The sequence below is a fragment of the Adelges cooleyi genome, unplaced genomic scaffold, assembly GCF_023614345.1.
Source record: "Adelges cooleyi isolate 19-005CV unplaced genomic scaffold, UGA_ACOO_1.1 ACOO_flye_CR_arks_rails_tigmint_CR_PRNA_23, whole genome shotgun sequence".
NCBI lineage: Eukaryota > Metazoa > Arthropoda > Insecta > Hemiptera > Adelgidae > Adelges > Adelges cooleyi.
In genome coordinates, this window is record NW_026095893.1 from 2,563,434 (window position 1) to 2,585,507 (window position 22,074).

The window sequence follows — 22,074 nt, forward strand, 5'->3', positions numbered from 1 at the left end:
TAATATATTCAATTCATTGTTAATGTTATTTATAATAATATTAGTAATAACTTTTACCTATTTGTTTGTGATTCTTCATACATGTATTGCAGTTAAACTCTTCTGTAGCGGACTGCGCACAAAATACAGTAACAATTTGAAAAAATTCATTTTATAAACAAAAGTAGTCAATAGATAAAGTTAGGATACCTACAAAACGTAACGTGCACGTTGTCATATGCAACTGTAGTACGTTCACAAAGAGTGAAAAACACATGCGCATTAGTTTGATGACAACTATTTTCGGACCAGCTCAAGCCTCAAGGTCTCTACCGTGTATTGCTATTTATGGTTCTCGTCTGATATTATATGGAACATTCAAGTTTTAATAAAATACAATTGTTTATTCTTTGTTTTCCAAGAAAATTTGTTAGCAAATATTGGCATATGGTTGTTAATGGTTTAAAGATAAAGTAATCACTATTACGGTTCAAGTGGAAAACCACTGAAATAATTGATGTGAAAATCGTTCTAAAAATAAACACAATTTTTGTATACTTTTAAAGTAATACAATTTTATTTCATAAATAATGATCCATTGTCGGACTTGTAGGTGTTTTTACGAATCAAATTCTAAAAGGATTTAGGACTTCAACAAATGAAAATTCTGCAGACCTAACCAATTGCTGATAAAAATGTATTGAATTGTATTGGGAACCAAATAATGAAACCGACGATTTAGGAATCTAAGAAGATTTAAAAATATGTGCTTTCCTTTTTACGGCGAACAATGTTTTTTAATTTTTTTTGAAATTAAACTGTAAAGTTGGACTTTCTATGTAGAAGAACAAATGTTAGAAGACATGAGAAAGAGCGTGGTTAAAAAAAAACGCTAACTCATTTGTTTAATAAGCAAAATAGTTATATTCTAACTAAAATTCAATAGAACGCTTTCATTTTTACACAACCAAATTTAGAAAAATCAAAGAAGTAATGCGCGAGCTAGAAAACAGAAAAGAAAATTATCAACAATAAAATTAGCCGATTAAAGATAAGATAAAATTGATAATCTTCGGATAACTCATATAATACAGAAAATTAGCTAATCACCTATCCTAGGTACTCCAAGTCTAGCAGTAAGCTAGAACTAAATACAATTTTTTTAATTATAACTGTCTATACAAATATTATTTTTATTTTGTATAAAACAAATAATACTGTGCAGTAGAGTTGAATTAGGCCCAAACAATATCGAAAGCCTCGGATTACAGAATCTCACTGATTTTCCTAAATCCTTTTACAATATACATTTAAATGTAAACACTAAGTAACAAGTAATTGAAGAATTCATTCTTATGCAACTATGTAAACTATGAAATGTGAATAAATATGTTTAGCTGTCAAAATGTCCATATGTCAGCTGATTAGCTGTCAGCTGTGATATTTGCACACGTAGCGCCATCTATTGGAATAAACTTTCACTTAAATTTTAAATTTCAAAATTTTCAATTTTCGGGCAACTTTTCCAATTTTTCTTTCCGTAAAAAGCTTATTCGGACTATTACGAACATTAAAAAAAAAAACGAGCCAAATCGGTCCAGTCGTTCTCAAGTGATGCGATCTCCAACAGAATTTGGGGGATGAGGCTAATTTCTATGTCCCAGACGAATGTGCTGTAGCACAGTTCTAGTCAGTAGTTTGTTTCCAAGCCAAAACAGTGATAGTAAAAATAGCATTTTAAAAATAACGAAAACCACTTAGGCGTCTAGGTAATAATAAGGATAATACAAACACTATAACATTAACTTTTCAAAAAATATTTAATATTTTAGAAACCTATAATCGGACCAAACAGTTTTAAAAAAAGATGCCCAAATGAATAAAACTAAAATACATCTTTTAATTCGGTTTTATTTGAAGGTTATGAACAAGGATATTTTAGTATCAGCCAACGGCCGATATTGACTAATGTTCAATCTCCATCTTACACGTCTATAGAAGTGGGGTCAGCAGTCAGCTATCCTAAACCTCTTCATCCGCAGTTCCCTATTAATTACTATCTATTCCATAAACTGCCCGGTTTTCATTTAAGGACTGACTTAATTATATCATTACTCAAAGGTTTATCAAATAGTTTTTAACACTTTTTCGTCAAATCAGCGACTCGGAGGATAGACCTTATACAAAAGTAGTTTTGCATTTTTGTGGTATAGATAGAAATTGAGGTTACTCGGTTTTTCTTGAGTTATAGACCATTATTAATTTACAAAACATATAAGTTGATGAAATTTTAACTCGAATGAATTATAATTAATGAATAAATAGATAGTTTGTTTCGGTCGTTTATTTATTAAAAGAGTTGAAATTTTTATAGCCAGCAACAATCGCTAAATAAACAATCGCTGGTAACACAATTTAACAAAGTTGGCAAGTATTAAACACCCACATAAATATATTTTACAATTATAATTTTGTAATCGTTTTTTTAAATAAATACTTACCCAGAGTAGAAAAATTCAAAGTATAAATAATTAAATATTGTTGTGGTTATTTTACCTATATTAGTAAATACAACATTTTAATACTCATATGAACGATGCCTTCATTTTTACAATCTATTCAAACTCATTATATAACTTAACTTAAGCAAATACAAAATATACATAGGTGTGTAATTTGTGAGTACTGTGTTGCAATTGTGTTTCTTAACCCGAGCGAAGCCAGGTACACAGGCAGCTAGTAATATTATATAAATCGCAGTTATTGTAGTATATGCAAAAGGTTCTCTAACTTGATGTTTTTAAATTTATTCGTCAATTATGAAATAAACATATTTTCAATGTTACACGTAGTGGCCTCGTATGTAAGATGATTCAATAGTTAGATGTAAATTGACATACAATTGGAAGTAGAAGTAATAGCACAGTAATTGCGCTGTTATTCTGTTCAAGTGCAAAGTCGAATTTATTAGCGGTTTGGTTTGAGAAAAAATATTTAATTCGATCTCGATTTTTTACTACGCTGTATTATATAACAAAGTACTAACGTTTTATTCATTAACAAAAATCATAAAAATGATTAAATTTAAATAATATTATGTTTATCGTTAGAACTTTAGGAATAGCGAATCATAATACGACTTTAAAATTATCTATTCAAAGAAATCATAATGCTAGAGTTTATATTTTTTATTCAAATTAAAATGACTCATTGGGAAAAATAAATGTTTTGATTATTAGTTCCGAATAATCATAACCTCGGAGTTTTATCATATTATAGAAGTGTATAATGTTATATTTAACTGGGCACATAACACATTACTCAATATTAAAAGTGTAACAAAAAGTACAGAGTAATCGGTATAAAGTAAGTGTTAACATTAGTTCAAAACTGGTTTATTTCTATTCGTATTCTAATACTTATCAGTAATCGTAGTTATGTTACCAAAGCAGCCACGTTTTGTGGAATAACCTACATAAACTACAAAGTGTTAGACTATACAATTTAATTACATTTAACATGAATTAGATTCCAGATTATAATATGAAAAAAGTAAAAAAAATGGACATTAATGTATAAACACTTGTATTATTACCGCTATGATTTCTATCCATTAATCATTATAATATAATAATTGGTTTACTTTAAAATCATCATACATAAAATCATGTTTACGGCTAGCTTTCTGATGCACAATATAACGTTGATTTGTCATTTTATATGCATACGAATTACACATTTTTGGCATTTATGTTTATGTATTTTTATCAAAACGTCAAAATAGGTACAATTTATTGTATAAACAAAACTATGGTTTCAATCAGTAGCAGAAGAACTTGCTTATTACTATAAAAGCACTAGTGGGTACTAATATTGGTTAATACTGAAATTAACAAACTTACAGGCTTACCGTTGTCATTCGTATTATGTTTGATAATAAACGATAACGGTAATCATAAAAGTATGATATTGTAATGTGAGTAAACCATCAACTATGTCAAATTAGTAATGATTAACCTTTGACCATAAAAGTCGTAGAAAAAAAACAAAAATATTTCTAATAAACTAGCGCAAAGGTTGCAACGTTGTGAAATATTTATAAACATAAACACTTTTCACTTACAATACACATGTTTATTGCAACTAAACAGATTGAGGTCAATAAGTACATACATTTATAAATTAAATTTCAATATAAAAATGATTTCCACATTTTCCCTCGGCGCGGCGGCCGTGATAATTGTATTGTAATTCGATTTACATAGTTTAGCCGCTTTCTTATGTCATGAGTCCACGGCGCTCGTTTGTAAAATGCGGCAGTTCAGTTTTCAGGAAATCTTTTGTGTGCCATTTTCATGTTTGATTTCGTAACATTATTTTACTACACACCGCGTACACATAAACAATCACACATCATTTGTAGGTGTATTTGTGTAAATGTCCGTTGCCCTGTTCCACTGAACCCGTGCCCGATCGCCATCGCGCTTCGTCCGCCGGTTGATGGAAAATTGACGATAAATACATATTATTATACACTCACACACACACACACACACACACACACAACATCCACACTGTATTATCCGTAACTCTGATCTAGGCTATCAGCCGTGTATACTGGATGTAAGCACAAGCAAAACCACATTAATAATGTATTGCCGTGTACCAACTGTATGACAAGTCGCAAGTCGGTTTGTTGACACTTTTGCGCTAATCGTAAACATTATATTATTTGCCTTCGACTCGGTACTCGCGTGGCGGATTTTCACCTCATAAGTTCTCCGCCTTCGGTTGTCGCCTTCAGACTTGTTGTTAGCTATAACAAAACGCCTAAGTACGGTGCCCTCGTACGGGTAAACTAACTCCTTTACTGTGCGCGCAAAGGATCTAAACAGTGTTTTTTTATGATCCTTCATGTGGTTTAGACAGTAAAATATTTAAAATATAAGAGTAAAATTATATTTAAAAATATTGTTCTATAGTATCCAGTTAAAATGAGTGGCTAGGTTAGTGCTAGGTTAGCTAATCATCGTATAGAACCACAGAGCAATCGATTTTTAGCTTTGATGCGATATTGGTTTTACTATGACGTGAGCTTTTTTTTGTACCCACTTAATTTAATCAAATTATTATTCCTTCAAGGTTTTCATGTGTGATAAACTGTAATAGAATGTATGTAAGTTAAATAAACTAAACGTTTTTCTTTCTAATGTAAAATTTGGTATTTTAGTGTTACACCCTTTGCTAACTAGACTGACCGCAGACGACACTATGAGTGCCTAATAAGAACTATGTAAACGATATTGGGTAATATTTACGTATTCTTTTTATTGTAAGCAACAAAATTAATTTAATTCAAACTATTTAGTTTTTATGGTCAAAACGTTAAATAACAATACATTTTATACAATTCTATATTCAATTTTCATAACAATCCATCGAATTCAGCTTTTAAAACTTTTTTTTTTGCTTGCAGTAAAACAAAGAAAATGGCGCTACATTTTTTTAACCAATTAGGTCTCGAATTATTTTTTGAATATAATGTAAAATAAAGTAGACTGAACACGGAAAATTGTATCAACAGAGGTTTGGTTTTATTCGTGACAACCAGATTTTGTAGTTGTATATACCTTAATTTTTGGTGACATTGGACAAAATTGGAATATTTTGTTTTTCTCGGTTAGGTAAACAGATCAAACAAGATCATTATAAAGTGTAATCATTGATCAGCTCGGGCTTAGCAAGCATGTGAGTATAGCCGGGTATTACCTCATAACAAAAATTGGTTAACATTTTAGTGTCAAAACTTATAACGACCAAGCTGCGGATTTAATTTTTTGAACGGTTTTGTTATAATTAATTAACTTTTATACTGTTATTAATTGAAAGTGATTTTGGACAGACATGTTTTTTTTAAAAAGGGTGAAAAAATACAAATCTTTTTTTCGTTTGGAAACTTATTAGTTCGGTCAAAACTAACCTTTTAAGACAATTTCCAGGCCTCTGGTAACAGTCCTTCATTGTCAAATTTGAGTTCAAAGTTCAAAATTGTCTAAAGTTACCTGAAATTACGGTGCTGTAAAATTATTTTTTTAACATGTTTATTAGTCTAGCAAATTTAATTCTAAATTGGTTATATCATGGATGTGACAAAACTCTTATTAATGCAACACATTGATGAGTAATTTGTAAATTATAATTTGTTTAGCTTTTTTTTATTTAAAACAAGCTGTTCGGACCCGGCGTTGCCAGGGATTTAGATTGCCAGTGCTGAGTAAAATAATTACAAATAAGATAAAAAAAACTCGGTACTCCAGGTTGTATATTATAGAGCTTTAGCATACCCCGTCTCGGTTTTTTTTGGATCTACATACATTCAATGTTATATATAGATGTCCCCCTCTTACTCAAGGGTCCCAGTCCCGGTCCCAGATCCAGTTGTTCCAATGTTTAATAGCGTCCCCTAATCCGTATTATTAAAAAACTACTAAAAACTTTTGGCCACAACATAGAATTCATCATCAGTCATCACATACCATTCGATCGAGTACCGTGGTTACTATGGTTACAAACCAAGTGTTTATTTGGGTTAGCTACAAAAAATATTTCGTATTTAAAGTACAAAATTCGTGTTTGAGGCCACCCTTAGGGATAGAATTTTTGAAAAGTACTATGCAAGTTACCGTCGCGGGAGTGTACTTAACAACTTCCCAAAGTTTCATGGCGATCGGATAAATGGTGTACTAACGCATAAAGGATAGACAAACAGACAAACATACATTCATATATATATACACACATAATTAATCGCCCAAACGGCTAAAGCATACATCATATTACATTGTAACAAATCAATAAACTTAAAATATAACAAACAAAGTACAAATAAGAAGAATATAATAATTTATATATTTATTAAATAAAGTGAAGTAATAGTAACAATATAATAAAACCAAAATTAAAAAGAGTTTAACGGCTGTTTCAGTCCATCGACAGTTTACTACATTCACATCAAATCCTGGCGGTAGGATGATTATAGCAGTTCTGTTGGAAGTATGAGTAAATATTGGGAAAGATCAGGAAAAATACCTGGAAATATTCAGAGAAACAAGATTTAAGTGTTCAGGGCAAGAAATGAATCCATTAAGAACCTTTTTAAGTTACCCTTAATTCGTATTTTCTACTGTATGTAATAATAAACCTAATACAAAACAATGATGACCCAATCCTTTTGATTGTGTCGATTCGTGAGCTTTTAAAATTGTAAATTTACGCAAGTATACCGTACGCATACATTTTACACATCACTATGTAACTTAAATTTGCATTTATAATAAAATTCGTTATTTGTTACGCGATCGTAAACCAACTGAATTAATAATGTCAGTAGTAGAAATTGATCATACGGTCTGGAAATAACTCTGGCAATAGAAATGTATACACTAGACATGTGGCGAGATACATAAAAATACAATACTATGTTATTGATTCTACATAAATCATGTGTACTACATCAATTTCAATATTTAGGTATGAATTAAAGCTAGAATAAAACAATTTTGTTTATAAGCTTAAACATATTATTATAGTTAAATTTTGTTTAGAATTTTTATGTCAGAATGTTATTTTTTTTTGTTTTTATTAGATTTGTTAACGTCAAACAATAATTATGTTGATCCGTGATCGTGGAATACATTTTTGATTGATTGTGCTAATTACTACACAATTAGCTATTATAGATATTCCACTTAAATTATCAACCTCCGTAAAACTTATGGAGTGGACTTATATAAACTATTTTAAACCCTTATAATATATTCTTTTGGGTTTGTAATTGAAAAATGTCCCGTTAACAATTTTTTTTTTTATCTTAATCCTTGCCCTGGTCGTTCTACTACCACTAGTAATCTACTGTTTTGTAATTATATTTTTGATTCATTTCAGTGTCGGTCCCAAGTCGATGTAATATATACCGACTTAAAAAAAGCTTTTGATTCAGTGAATTATGAAGTTCTTATTCTTGTTCTTAGAGAATCTGGATTTGGCGAGCCTCTGCTGTCCTGGTTTAGGTCATATCTTAAAGACAGATATCAGTGGGTTAAGGTGTGCGGCATTAAGTCCAAACTATTTCTGGCTTCATCTGGAGTCCCACAAGGAGGTCATTTGTTTGTCTCCTTTACTCTTCTCCTTATTTATAAACAGTGTTAATCGAGTTTAGCGTCACTGTCGCTTCTTCTGTTTTGCGGATGACATCAAATTATATATGCGAGTATGTAATATTGAGGATTGTCTTAAATTACAAGCTGACTTTGACAGCTTTTCTAAAATGGTTAAGTGCATTGGGTTTAGTTTATCCCTTAAACTTTCAAAGTGTAAGGTTTTTACATTTTCTAGGATCCTATCTCCAGTTGTTTTTTCATATAGGCTTGGTATAAACGAAATTACACGAGAATCCGATTATGTTATGGATCTTGGCTTAAAGTTTAGCTATAACCTTGACCCTAGACCACATAATGAATATGTGTGCTGTAAGGCACCGAGTAATAAATATGTTTATTATCAGTTACTGCCAAATTGTTAAAGTTTTCATAGTTCACACGCCACATTATATTATATTCTTTAGGATAATAAGTAATAACCATTTTCTGTGACTCACTTATACATCTTTTTTTATGAAAAATTGTATTGTTTTAATGGTAGCACTGTTGCTGTAACTTATTAACGTTTACGACAAAGCATAATTTTATGAATAGTTATCATGAAAGCTTGGTTTTTATTTTACTAGGTGTATTATCGGTAATCACCTTTTCAACTTTCTATTATAAATACAGAAAATGTATGTATGTACTTTCATGGGGCGGGGGGCTAAAGGAAATTCTGCGTGGGCTATAGTCCCCTTGCCCGTTGTAAGCCAATGGTCTGACGTTGGCGAAAGGGGGAGCGTGTTAAACATTGAAAACAACTAAATACCGTCGCAATAATAATATTGTAAACAGTACGCCATTCGTGGATGAAATTTTTAGCAAACGCCGTTTGGTAATATTTGTTTTCACAACTCGGGATTTCCATTTGGACCGGTGGCGTCGGGGAATTCCAATTTGTGTTGTTCGGCGCTATAACCGGGCAAATCGTACGTGCAATTGCTCACGTATAATATTCGTCCATGCATAATAATGATTTTCGCTTTATCGGTCACGGCGACCATTTCTTACAATACAACTCGGGCTTTGGAAATTTTTTTTTTCTCCGTCTACTTTTCTCCGCGACATGTTTTGTTTTTAATCGCCTACCGTTTGAATATGTGTACCGCGCGCGCGCGTGTGTGTGTGCGCGCGTGCGCGCGCGCGTGTATAATATGTGTGTGGGGCTTATAACAAAAACACCATGAATTATCCATCAGGGCGGATAATTTTGGCGGCTTATCTAACGTACGACACTGCGTAGTCGCCGTCGTATTGACCTAATACTTACTTATTAAAGTCGACCGGCATGCCGTGCGTGCTGTCCCATACGACAGGGGAGACGCGGCTGCCGAGACTGCTCGCTGCTGAGATCTCGGTGTGTTTGTGTGTTAGTGAACGCGACACAATAGTCAATATGAGCCGCGTAATAGCATAGACCCAATGAATAAATCACACGAGAAGCTCGAGGGGGCAGGGAATGTACCGTTATATGGAGCACGACACGGCCGCACAGTGGGTATTTTACGTATTCAGAGATGTCCTAATCTACTTATTTGCACTGGCTTTATACCTGCCTGCAACAAAATAATAAACTGGACGTCCCGAGATAACCCTTATGGAAATATAGAGATGAAAATAGAAATACCTATGTGTGTTTACTGTTTACCATTTCACGGGTTTATCTAATAAAAATGTCAAAAGTGTATGAAATACGACGTAAACCATTGTTGTTTATGGAAATTAACGTGATGGATACGCCGTATTGTTATTTTGCCACTTAAATTAGGCAGGTCGAATAATATCGGTTAATATATTTTAACGCCACGGAGTAGAAGGTTGATTTTTAGGTATTTACCACTCGCCAGTAGGCTTAGAAATTATAATGTTTGGCTATCGGGTCCCGTTGTACAAGTATGAAAAAACTATTATTTTAGACAACAATCACACGGTACTCATTATTATGATATTGAACTAATGAAATTTGAAAAAAAATCCAAAATAATTATTTCTTCCTAAAGATACGTTCATCAGCTGCACTTTTATCGTATTGCAATCTATAAACGTATCTTAAAATAATTTAGAAAAGGTTTTTCTTCTATAATTAAATCTAACATATGTATATGCATATCAAGTTTTACAAATCATTTGCAAATCATCTAGTAGACCAAGTAAAAAAATCTGTAGTCACGATAATGATCATATTTTTTGTTTGCGGTAATCGGTACGATGTGATAAAACTTAAATTATAAATATTATGTACATTTAGTTTCGATGCGATAGCTGAGAAGGTTTTGGCTTTATAATTTTTTTTTCCGAAGACACAATAACTTTTTTCCCGTGGGTCGAATTAACCGTGGAGCACCTCTATAGATCCGAAATCGTATACAGATGGTACATTAATGGGTTAAAGGTAGAAAAAGTCAACTTCTTCGTCCTCAAAACCGGGAAAACCCGAACCAAAGTTTGACCGATTTTCAACCGTCAACTTTGATTTGCTTTATCTTCGCGAAAAACAGTCGGATATTGTAAAAAATTGTATAGATCATTATGATCAGGCATGTCGTTTTCAAAAAAAAAACGCTTCGATGCCAATCGAAGTATTTAGTACGGACAGTTGATCGTTCAACGCTTGGATTGCGCACACCGGGTTTTCCCTATCGTTGAACCCATTACCGAAACCATGGTTGCATCCGTTGCTCAATGAGTTTTTTTTATATGAGATCGTTGACGTTGTCGCACGGTTTGGATAGACAAAACGAGTCGTCAGTGTGTTGGACAACGTGTCCCGCTTTAATATAACCTTTTGTTCTGTTCTCGCCGAGCAAGCGTTGACGCTGATCATTTTTTATTGTTGGTACGTTCAGAGCCACACTCAAACCTCAGACCACATCCCTCGGTCGATTGTATTCTCCAGTCTTTACGGCTTTCGTCGAGTAGTTTGAATGCGTAAATTGTCTCTTTTCAGTTCTTTACCATTTGAATTACACTACTTTTGGCGATTCCGTCGATTAGATTATTACCTTCAGTTTGAAAACGACGAATACAACCACCGAACTATAAGAATTTGATCATGACCTATAATTTTAAGGCGACAGAGCCAAATATCTACGACTAGTAGAAATGTAGCTTTCGGGTGTTACAGGATACACAAATCGTTACTACGGTATAAAAAAGACCCAAAATATATTAAAATAATTTGGTATACTCAATTCTACTGACCGGTAAGCGTTTAAAAAGTGTAGGACGTTTAAGGAACAAGACACACTGGGTTCGTTGTTGTATATAAACAAGAATGAAAAAGACCGCGTAAAAGAAGTTTCTTTTTCAAGGAAATCGAATAAAAATGATAAATTTTCATAGACGGACTTTCCCGTGACCCTATGCAGTTTAGTAGCACATACTTTTGTTTTGTACAGTTAAGGTTTAAGGAGTTTTTTCATTGTCGTCACCTGTCGTCTACCATCTCTTTTCCGCGTTGCAACTTAAAAACTATCGCCTTGGTCTCTTGGTATATGACATTTAACTAACACATTGTAGTTTTCCGAAAGCTGAGCAAACATTTCCTTGAGCTTGTTTGTCATTTGAATTTTGGTCTATCTATTTTTGCAAGTCTTCTTTTCCTGCCATCACTTTTTTATAAGAAATAACTTTTTCTAGCTTACCAAATATCCTAACCAGGTTCTTCGGAACATTACTACAACAAATCGGTATTAAACTTAAAGGAACAAATCTAGTTTATCGGGCACCCTTTTTATTTCGATTTTTTTTTTATTTGATGGTATGTTTAATGCTGATTACGAATCTGCATTGTTTTGCCGGACGAACTTAATTTGGGATCTATAGACATTCGAAGATCGCGCGTAATGCAAAGCTCCGCGACAATACTCGTGGCGAAATCCCAAAGCTATATATTTTATCCAGATCGGGTTTTTATTGCAATTTAGATATTTAAATATGCTTAAAATGCCATGAGCTACCAAAATGGCTACCGAGAATGGTATACATTTATACGGTTTAAAAGAATGCAGTTTAGAGCGGTCTCTTTTTAATTAATTATGTCGTTTAAGGTTCTTTCTATGTCTGAACACACGAAAGTATCCGAAAGGCCATTTAATGACATAAATTAGTGATGGTAGTGTCATCGATAATTTCAAATGGGAATGTCAAAATAAAATGGAAATTCGTACAAAGAAAAAAATCGTTTGCAACAGGTAAAAATAATTTTTAAAAATGAGCAAATTTTTTCGTTTTAAATTTAACTTTTATTATTTATAATAGTGTTTCGTGGCATCGACATTCTTTTACCGGTCCCACTTACCTCTACTTTCCATTTTTGGTCAATGAATTGCCCATCCAGCGTTATTCAAATGCTTAATCAAACTATTGTGGATTGGGGATCTTAGTCTGTGTCATAAAGTATATTAATATCTGTGTACACGAGCGTTATCAGAAAGATATTACGGCAAAAAAATAGGACCACGACGGGCAAAGGGAGGTAGTACCTGCGCCTGGCCGAGTGCCCGCGTATGTCGATATCGGCAATCATTAAATGTCTGCAACTCTCAAAATAAGTTTGTCCGGCTAAACATTTTTGCAGATTCGTAATCAGTATTAAAAGCACTATAAATTAAAAAAAAATCGCAAAAAAGGGTGCCCGGTAAACTAGATTTATACCAAATGATTTTTATCTTTCATAGTTTTAAGAATTTCTCTATTTAGTTGTCAGTTGATCAGAACGAGTGTGAATAACACAAAATTAAATCACAACACATTTTAGGATTATATATTACTTTTATTTTTTACACGTATTAAAATATGTACAATGACCATTTTATTAGGTGTAGAATATTTGAAAATACATTTAATAATATTTTTTTCGTAGTAACATAGTTTTAATTTACAAATTAAAACTAAACGTCGAGCGTTGGGAGAAACAAACAAATAATTTTGAAAGACAAGTTCCTCGATCCCTCTAAAAAAAGTTTATTTAAGTACATAAGCTTAGTATCTTCAACAAAACTAATACGTAAAACATATCAATGCTTAAAATGCAAACAAAACCTGAGAAATATATACAATTTCTCCACTTATTTATACATTAGAATATTGAAATGTGGTTATTTATACGTTTGTATTAATAAATATAAAATACAAATGTTTATCATTTTAATTATTTATACAATTAAATATAATTAATAGACTTCCCAGTTTACACATTATTGTAATTTATGATAATAGGCGATGCACGACTGAACTCACCCAATTTTTAAGGTACATGGACAAAACTATAAAACTGATAGCCAGAAGAATCAACGATAAACCTTTACTTTATCGAAGGCCAAAGCAATAAACATTAAAAAAAAAAAGCAAAGTAATATTACTTGACTCTTATAAGTATATTAAAAATAGTAATAGCATATAAAGTAACGTTACGTTATTAACGCAACGACTTTAATAGTATAAACTTCACATAGCCGTGTCTAGCATAATTTTTGTGGAAGGAATACTGGTTTGATTAAGATTTTTCGTTACTGAAACCATAAGATGTCTTTGAGTAGATACATTTCTGAGAGGAGGGAGGTTAAATAATGAAAACTTCCCCTTAAAATACATCTGAAAAGTGTGATGTTGGTATAATAGCCTAATAAAGTTTCTTTTGTAATTAGTTTCGTTTAAAAATTAATAAAAGGCAAAAATCATAATTGAATCGGTTACATCCAAAGAGCGGAATATTACGTCACGTTCGATCAAAGATGGTCGGGTAGTTTGTGTATCTAGCCAGAGCAACGAATTTAACATATTGTAGGTGAACAGAGGAGGACAACAGGATGAAAGGGAAAAATGTTAATTTGCAATGGAAATGCGGTTATGATCTGTCCTTTTCGACAGCGCACAGTCAGCTGACACGACGTGCATATAAAAGGAAAACACGACCGCGACACATCAATTGTCGAGCGCAGGAGCTCAGCACACATCCACTAACCACAACAACACAACACACACCTTTGCGCTGCGCTTTACACGACAATTTAAAAAAAAAAAAAAACATCAACATCAACAATAATAACGATAAATTTAATTAAAATTAAAACATATTAATAACAATGGAGTTCGTATTCAGTTCTTTGACATATTTGTTGCTATTCGTGTTGACCGCGGTTCTGCTGTTTCTGATCCGGGACGAAGTAAAGACCAAACGCGTGAACGAGGATACGGGCGAGGGACTACTTGAACCACCAGCGCCAAAATCGTGGCCAATCATTGGGCATTTGTATCTGATGGCTCGTTACAAAGTACCATACCGGGTGTTTAGAGAGATTATGGCCGATCTGGGTGCCGTATTCCGCATGGAGCTAGGATCGGTACCGTGCGTGGTCGTCAACGGACTTCAAAATATCCGAGAAGTGTTAATGATCAAAGGCGACCACTTCGATAGCCGACCTTCTTTTCGTCGTTTCAATCAGCTTTTTAAAGGCGACAAAAATAACTGTAAGTACATTGCTTTATACATTCCGATTTCGAAATAACTCGTTGTTTCCTTTGTACTTGAACCGAAAATTCATGTCGTCTGATTTTAATGTCATTTAGCTTTGGCGTTTTGTGACTGGTCTCAACTACAGAAATCTCGTCGCGAGCTGCTGAGAGCCCATACGTTCCCCCATGCCGCGTCATCCATGTACAACCGGTTGGACCAATGCGTTAAGACCGAACTCGCCGAGCTGACAGACACCGTTGACGCTATGTCCGACACGGGATGCGTAGACCTGAAAAACATATTGCTTCACTCGTGCGCCAACATGTTTATGTCGTACTTTTGCTCCGCTCGCTTCTCCAAATCGTACGACCGGTTCCGAAATTTCGTCCGAAACTTCGACGAAGTCTTTTATGACGTGAACACCGGATCCGCCTGCGACTTCCTGCCCTGGTTGACGCCGTTGTACCGTAGACATTTCAATAAGTTACGAACGTGGAGCTCTTCCATTCGACAATTTATGGTAACCGAAATTTTCGAACGGAGGCGCTCGGCGTGGACGGTCGACAGCAAGCCGACAGACTTTGTGGACAGCATTTTGGAAGCTTGTGCTCAACCGGAGAGGGATGACGGGTTCAACGCCGACATCGGTTTATTCGCACTGGAAGACATCATTGGCGGTCACTCAGCCGTCACTAACTTCATCGTTAAAGCGTTAGGGTTTTTGGTAGAACGGCCAGACGTGCAGCAACGCGTACAAGAAGAAGCGGATGCCGCCGTCCGGGTGTCCGGGAACATAGGGCTCGCCGACCGTTGTCAAATGCCCTACACCGAAGCGGTCGTTTACGAAACAATCCGGTTAATAGCTTCGCCAATTGTACCTCACATGGCTAATAGAGACACGTCCGTTGCGGGTGAGTTTACATAATATATATTTTAACACTGGAGTACGCCATGTATTTACTGAATGCGTGTGATTACAGGCATGAGAATCCCAAAGGGCACCACGGTGTTCGTCAACAACTACGACTTAAACATGAGTCCGGAACTCTGGGAAAACCCGGAACATTACGACCCGGAAAGGTTTATAAACGAAGAAGGTAGACTGGAAAAGCCCGATCATTTTATACCGTTCAGCGGCGGCAAACGATCGTGCATGGGATACAAGCTGGTACAACTCATATCGTACTGCACTATTGCCACTCTGCTTCACAAGTATTTTTTACTACCCGTGGAAGACGTTTCATACTCTGTACCAAAGGGTAATTTGGCCTTACCTTACTCTACTTACCCGTTTAAACTCCGAAAAAGAACTGCCGAATTCAAAAAATAAATTAATAATGGACAGCTATAGTCAGCAGTCAGTCGTTGTTAAACATGGATGTATTGCAATGGAAAATAAGTAAATCTATACAGTAATTGTATGTCTGTGTGTGTGTGTGTTGTGTGTTGTGTTTTGGGTGTTGTGTGCTGTTAATATTGTTAGAGAAGATATGGATATTATGTACTATTAGGCGGATTTAACTTTAAAAGTTATTTTATGATCTTGCAGTTTTGTTGTGATTCTATAACTCGTCATCAGTAAATTAGTTAATCATTTAATTGGGGTTGTTACCAAGAGAAGATCAATTAACAAAGCTAATCGTTTTTTATTAATGTTTAAGCCTAATTTAGTAGATATCCAATTCGATTTTCTCATAATTAAATATTAAAATCGTTTTTCTAGTCTTCAAAAAATTGTTATAAATTTTAAAAAAAACATATATTTTGCGATTTATGAATACGGTGAAAAAACTAGGTTATGTAAGACTTAATAAATTATTTTTTACAATAGCTAAATAAAACAAAATAATTTTAGAATATAAGCCAAAGATAAATTATTTTTTATGTAGGTAAGGTATATTATTGTTGTTCATAATAATATAGCACCAATTTAACAATGTAAATACTTTGTAAAAATGTAAAATATATATAGAAATATATATATTACATCATTATTTATAATATTTGTAAATCCGAAAAAAATACTTATATATTAAAATTAAATTTAGTACTACATGTTGTGTTAAATATTGGTTTTGTAGTAAAATAATGTTAACAATACATAAAGTTTAATTTTAACAAGATTATAATTAATCGAACTTATATTAAGTTTGTTTTTGAAGTAGATATTGATGTAATAAATAATTGTATGATCTCTTAAATACGTTGTTTGATTGTATGTAATATAAATGTCATAGCATAGTCTATTCATACTATTATAGATAAATTTAAAGTGCTTTCTATGACCTGTAAGCAATTATGCATAAAACGATTTTGATTACAACTTACAGACTATGGTTGCTTATAGCAACATGATAGATACACATATAAAGTGGCTGGACGTAAAACATATTTTTAAGGAATAATAACATAATATTTATTAATGTAAGCCAAGTTATCATGAGTAATAAATATATTTGAATGTAATCTATCACTACTTTATAAACATGTTTTGCAACTGAAATGTCCAAGGACTGAATAAATAAACGCCCATCTTCAATAAGTGCAGTTTATGCCAATAAAAGTGGTTATCTGTTATTTAATACATTATACACGGTGTCCGCATGAGAATAAATTTTAATGTTTTATATTTATTGTTACAACCAATTGGTTATTTGATTTAAGTTATTCTAATCATAAAATATCTGCCTTCTAAATTTAGACCACTTCTATTGTCATCAATAACTATCAATTAGGGCTTCGATGTAAAGGTAAGAAGGTATGTAATTGCTTTTATAACGTTGGGTTTTTATTGTTTTCTATTTTTGTGTTTAGACTCATTATGACTTTTAACCAGCTTCGTCCGATTTTAGACTTACAGCTATAATTAGTAGAGTATAATAAGTGTGTTTTTGTTTCTTAATTATGTTACCTACCTTATACAACTTGTCTGATACGACAACGTGTATCCCTGATTTGGATAATCTTTATAATCTTATATTTTAATATCTTAAATCGTTCTCGTTAATTTATATTAATCGCAAAATGTACAACATTTTGTAAATTCTACAACATTAACATATAGGTTATAACACACATCATTTTCTTAAAATCTATTTATAAAAGAGAGCAAACTTAGCAAAAACTAGCACAGTAACTCACTGTTAGTCAGAAAGTATTATACGTGAGTGAGTAAGGAAAGTTCAGTTTTCACAGATAAAAATACAAATACAAGTATTGTACTTATTTATACCTAATGATAATTATGTGCTTACAAATGAGTATTAGGGTGGGTACGATTAGGGATCTTCTGTCAATACAAATGTCTATACAAATTGCCTTAGGTACGCTTACCTATATACCGTAATAAACAATATAATGAAAATGTTTTTATTACTAGTTTACTGTTGATTCACTCACACATAGCAACCTAGAAATTGACTACGGTCAAAATAGAATTTTTACTTTTTTGTCGGGGGGTTTCCTACTTAAAAAAAAGTTTTACTACGGACATTTGAGAAAATATTGTAAGTTATAGCTCCATTCTAGATCTACCTTCGGTATAATTGTCATACCTAAATCCCTAAAACTGCTTTAAAAACATTTCTATCCTTTCTAGGGGAAAGAGTTTGTGATATATTTTTGGTTTGTCAATATTTATCGGTAATACTATGTTTAAAGAATATTCGATACAAATTTGTAATTAATTTTATTATTTTTAAAAAAGTTATAGAGCATCGTAATTTTAAGATGAAAAATGTTTACATTTTTTTTAGTGTTTTATCGATTTTGAAGTGGAAGGGGTGAATTTTTGGCCCAATAAAGTACCATTTAGGTATGATTTCTGATCAGTAGAGTTGCTACACGAAGAAATCGGTTCAGCAGTTTAAAATATATCGTGCGTCCAGACACAAAAATTAAGAATAAAAACACATCATTGTAAAAACAAAATGAGTAAAGTCGTGCTGTTTATGATTCCTGTGTTGCTAGGTGTGATTATGTATAGGTAACAACGGTATTAACAAATTAACAGACGATCAACCCTAATCGTATCCACCTTAATACTTAACATTTTTAAGATAATTATTGTTTTTACAATGCTTATATCTATATTAAATATTTCTACCATCTATAGATTCGAATCGAAGTGTTTATTTGAAGGTAATTTTATCACATTCGGTTATAATTTTTGAAGATCTACCCGGACCCAATATGCTTTGTCCCCACTATAACCCAACCCCACTGTGCTGGTTTTTTAAATTTTATTTTTAACGCCATATCCCAAATAAGGAGCGCTTGTGTTGGTCGGGGGGAAAAAAGCTGGTTTTCAGTAGTACGGAACTCGAACACACGGAAAAAACTATATAGTTGGGACAACCAGAATTATGGTTAATATAAGACACAATAATAATAGTTGAGAACCAACTGTATTTATAGTAAATGCAACTATACATTTAGTTCGGTCAACTATTTAATTAGTTATTCCAGCTAGAATATTTATTCTGTCTTATAATAACCATAATTATGGTTGTCTCAACTATATAGTTTTTTCCGTGCACGATAACTAACACAGAATAATCAAAGTTTAGTATAAATCATTCACAATATAAAATAGGGCAATAAGAAGTCAAGTCACATTTGCATGGTCCAATCTCGTTAGTCATTTAATATGAAACATCCAAAGTTAATGAAACGAAAAAAGTTGAAATTTACTTACTTTCTCTGTTTACTCTGGATGGATTCGTCTGACGGTTTTTTATACAAGCACTGTTAGTTTTTAAGTTTTTTATGAATTAATCCAAACATATCATGAAGCGTCTTGAATCGTGTACACTTGGCTAACTTAAGTTAAGACAATTATATTGTGTTGTTAATTGATTTAAGAGTACTGTCAAATAATTTGTTGCGAATTTAGTGTTAATTCAAAAATCCAATACAATAAAAAGTGGGCTAACCGCGAATTTGTATAGGAGTGTTTGGCAATAGTTAAATCGCTTTTAGATTTAATGACTACTGCCGTGACATTTTTTAATTATTATTTTTTTAAATATAATCATTATCTCATGTACGTTTATATAATATCAACAAACTCTGTATCGAAACTCGAATTCGGGAAGCATAAAGGAAACATTATTAGGCTATGACCGGAAACGTTGAACCACTAAAATTGTAGTCATTTTACTTTACTGTACAAATGTACATTTTTTTTACAAATTTAAAAAAAAAAAAAAAAGATAAAAATAATATTGTGACCTGACTACGATTTTAGATTTAAGTATATTGTGACGCAAGCAGACTTGACAATATTTCACTCACTCAAAGTAATCACTTTGTACCTAAATGATGCAAATGATCGATTTATCATTTTATTATGCATTTATAAATCAAGATTTTTATCATATTCAAAATCAATTGACCTCGATCAGAAAACATAAACATCCATGAATGAAAACTCGGCTGTCGTTTTCTGTATTGATCTAAATACTTGGTCATTGTCAAGGTCAAGTGTGATCACCTTGTTATGAGTGTTTGAATTATATGTATGTGCTCATACATTTATTATGTATTTTATTCACAATACTTATTGAAAGAGACTACACCAATATATTTTGTTATGTAGCCATTATGAAAAATAATAGTGATCACTCCTTAGCTGTTTAATTTACGTATTTCATACACTTGACCATCTTCATTTTGTCTTCTAGCAGAAAAAACAATTTAATAGTTTAATTATTATGACAATAACTTATACAAACAAATTCGAACGCAACGCAAAGAAAAATAATACAAATATATATAAATCATTTGATACGTAAAACGTACCTAAAATAAATTAATTTAGTCATTAGGCCAAATGGTTCCTAAACAGTTTTACTGTAGTATTTCGTGGTAATTTATTATAATATAATATGAATATGCTTTTTATTAAATATCGTTTACTAAACGTCAACGTTTAAATCTGATTTACAGGTTGCGATTTAAGAACAGAAACCATCTTCATTTTATTTCTGAACAGAGATGTAAAAATACAGTTTTGTATTTTCCAGTTGTATAGTACGGTATTTTTGCTAAAAATGAATTATGTTAATATCCATAACTTGGGAGTGGCGACTACAATAATTAATACTACAATTTATAATATTTTTTCGATAGTTTAAACTTAAAAAAAAAAAAACATTATCTATCATTTAGCATTTAATAGTAATCTGTAGTTGTATACATAATACATATTACAGTGTAATAGTACATTTGTTAAATTGTATTTTTTTAATTATATTAACACAATTTAAATTTATATGCACAATCCTCATATATAAAATGAGTGATTTGTAAAAATGTAAATTTGTTTTAATAATGATAGTCAATTGTCTAAAACGTAACTTTTTACAACTACCTTTTGGTAAATCATTTTAGTAAGAAATAAACAAGTGAATAACGTGTAAAAACGTTATATACGTGATATTAACTACCATGTTGTTTTTTATTTTATACCACTTGTATTTTATTATTTTATACAATATGTATTATACGCATGTATAATACAGTATAATACAAATTGTATTATACAATTTACATCACTGTTTCTGAGAAATAGAGAATTAATTTAACGTATTTTTTGTATTACATATTGTGTTACATAGTATCACGAGTAATTATGTAGGTATAGAAACCGTTAACTACTACTCATATAGTTGTCACTTGTCATTAAAAACATGTAGTCATTGAACGTATTGTATCTTAATAATTTCGGCAGTTAAAACTAATAATTCAAAGGTATTTTATCGTTCGTCGTTATCATATTGTTATTAGCTTTTTAAAAACATATAATAAGTAGGTTATAGACAATATTTATTTCGTAGTAGGCTTAAAATTAGAAATATTTTGAATTATTCATTTTTGGTTCTGGATTTTTTAAGACATTTAATACCTATGTTAATCGTTAAATATCATTTCTATTACTTTCGATGTGAAGCTGATAATATTTAAAAGAATTTATAAAATGATTCATTAATTATTTTTTATGTTTTCTCTTGGTTGATTTTCTGACATAATTTACCCTAAATTTAACGAATTACACTACCATCAACTGTTGATAGTACACACATTAATGTATAATTATTGTTTCATCAATGATATCTATCTAACAATAGTGAAACTGAAACAAAACATTCAAATAACTTCAACCCGGTTTTTTTTGTTGCTAAGTGTAGTTTTATAGTTACACTGTGTTAGACGTATAATATTAAATTAGATTGTACTATTATTTCATTTTATTATACCGAATTTCAAGGGTAATGTGTTTTAAAAATCATGTTCTCCATAAATGGCTAATTTTTTTACATTCCGTAAGGAGTGTACTTTAATTATAATATGCGTAAACAATAATATCATTAAATTAATATATATTAACTAATAAGTTAATATTTTTTTATTAAATTCTGTAATTGGGCGTTGTTT

The 22,074-nt window shown here is 31.9% G+C and overlaps 1 protein-coding gene across 1 annotated transcript; it reads left to right on the top strand.

The window, feature by feature from the left end:
- Nucleotides 1-14,222: 14,222 nt before the first annotated feature.
- Nucleotides 14,223-16,278, top strand: LOC126835406 (cytochrome P450 307a1-like). Its single transcript, XM_050567980.1, has 3 exons — nucleotides 14,223-14,651; nucleotides 14,751-15,548; nucleotides 15,618-16,278. The coding sequence occupies exons 1-3, from the start codon at nucleotides 14,267-14,269 to the stop codon at nucleotides 15,965-15,967; spliced, it is 1,533 nt and encodes a 510-aa protein (XP_050423937.1). The 5' UTR covers nucleotides 14,223-14,266; the 3' UTR covers nucleotides 15,968-16,278.
- Nucleotides 16,279-22,074: the final 5,796 nt, after the last annotated feature.

Coding starts and splice junctions, on each gene's coding strand:
- LOC126835406 (XM_050567980.1), top strand. CDS start 14,267: ATGGAGTTCGTATTCAGTTCTTTGACATATTTGTTGCTATTCGTGTTG. Junction 14,652..14,750: donor TAAAGGCGACAAAAATAACT/GTAAGTACATTG, acceptor AATGTCATTTAG/CTTTGGCGTTTTGTGACTGG. Junction 15,549..15,617: donor TAGAGACACGTCCGTTGCGG/GTGAGTTTACAT, acceptor GTGTGATTACAG/GCATGAGAATCCCAAAGGGC.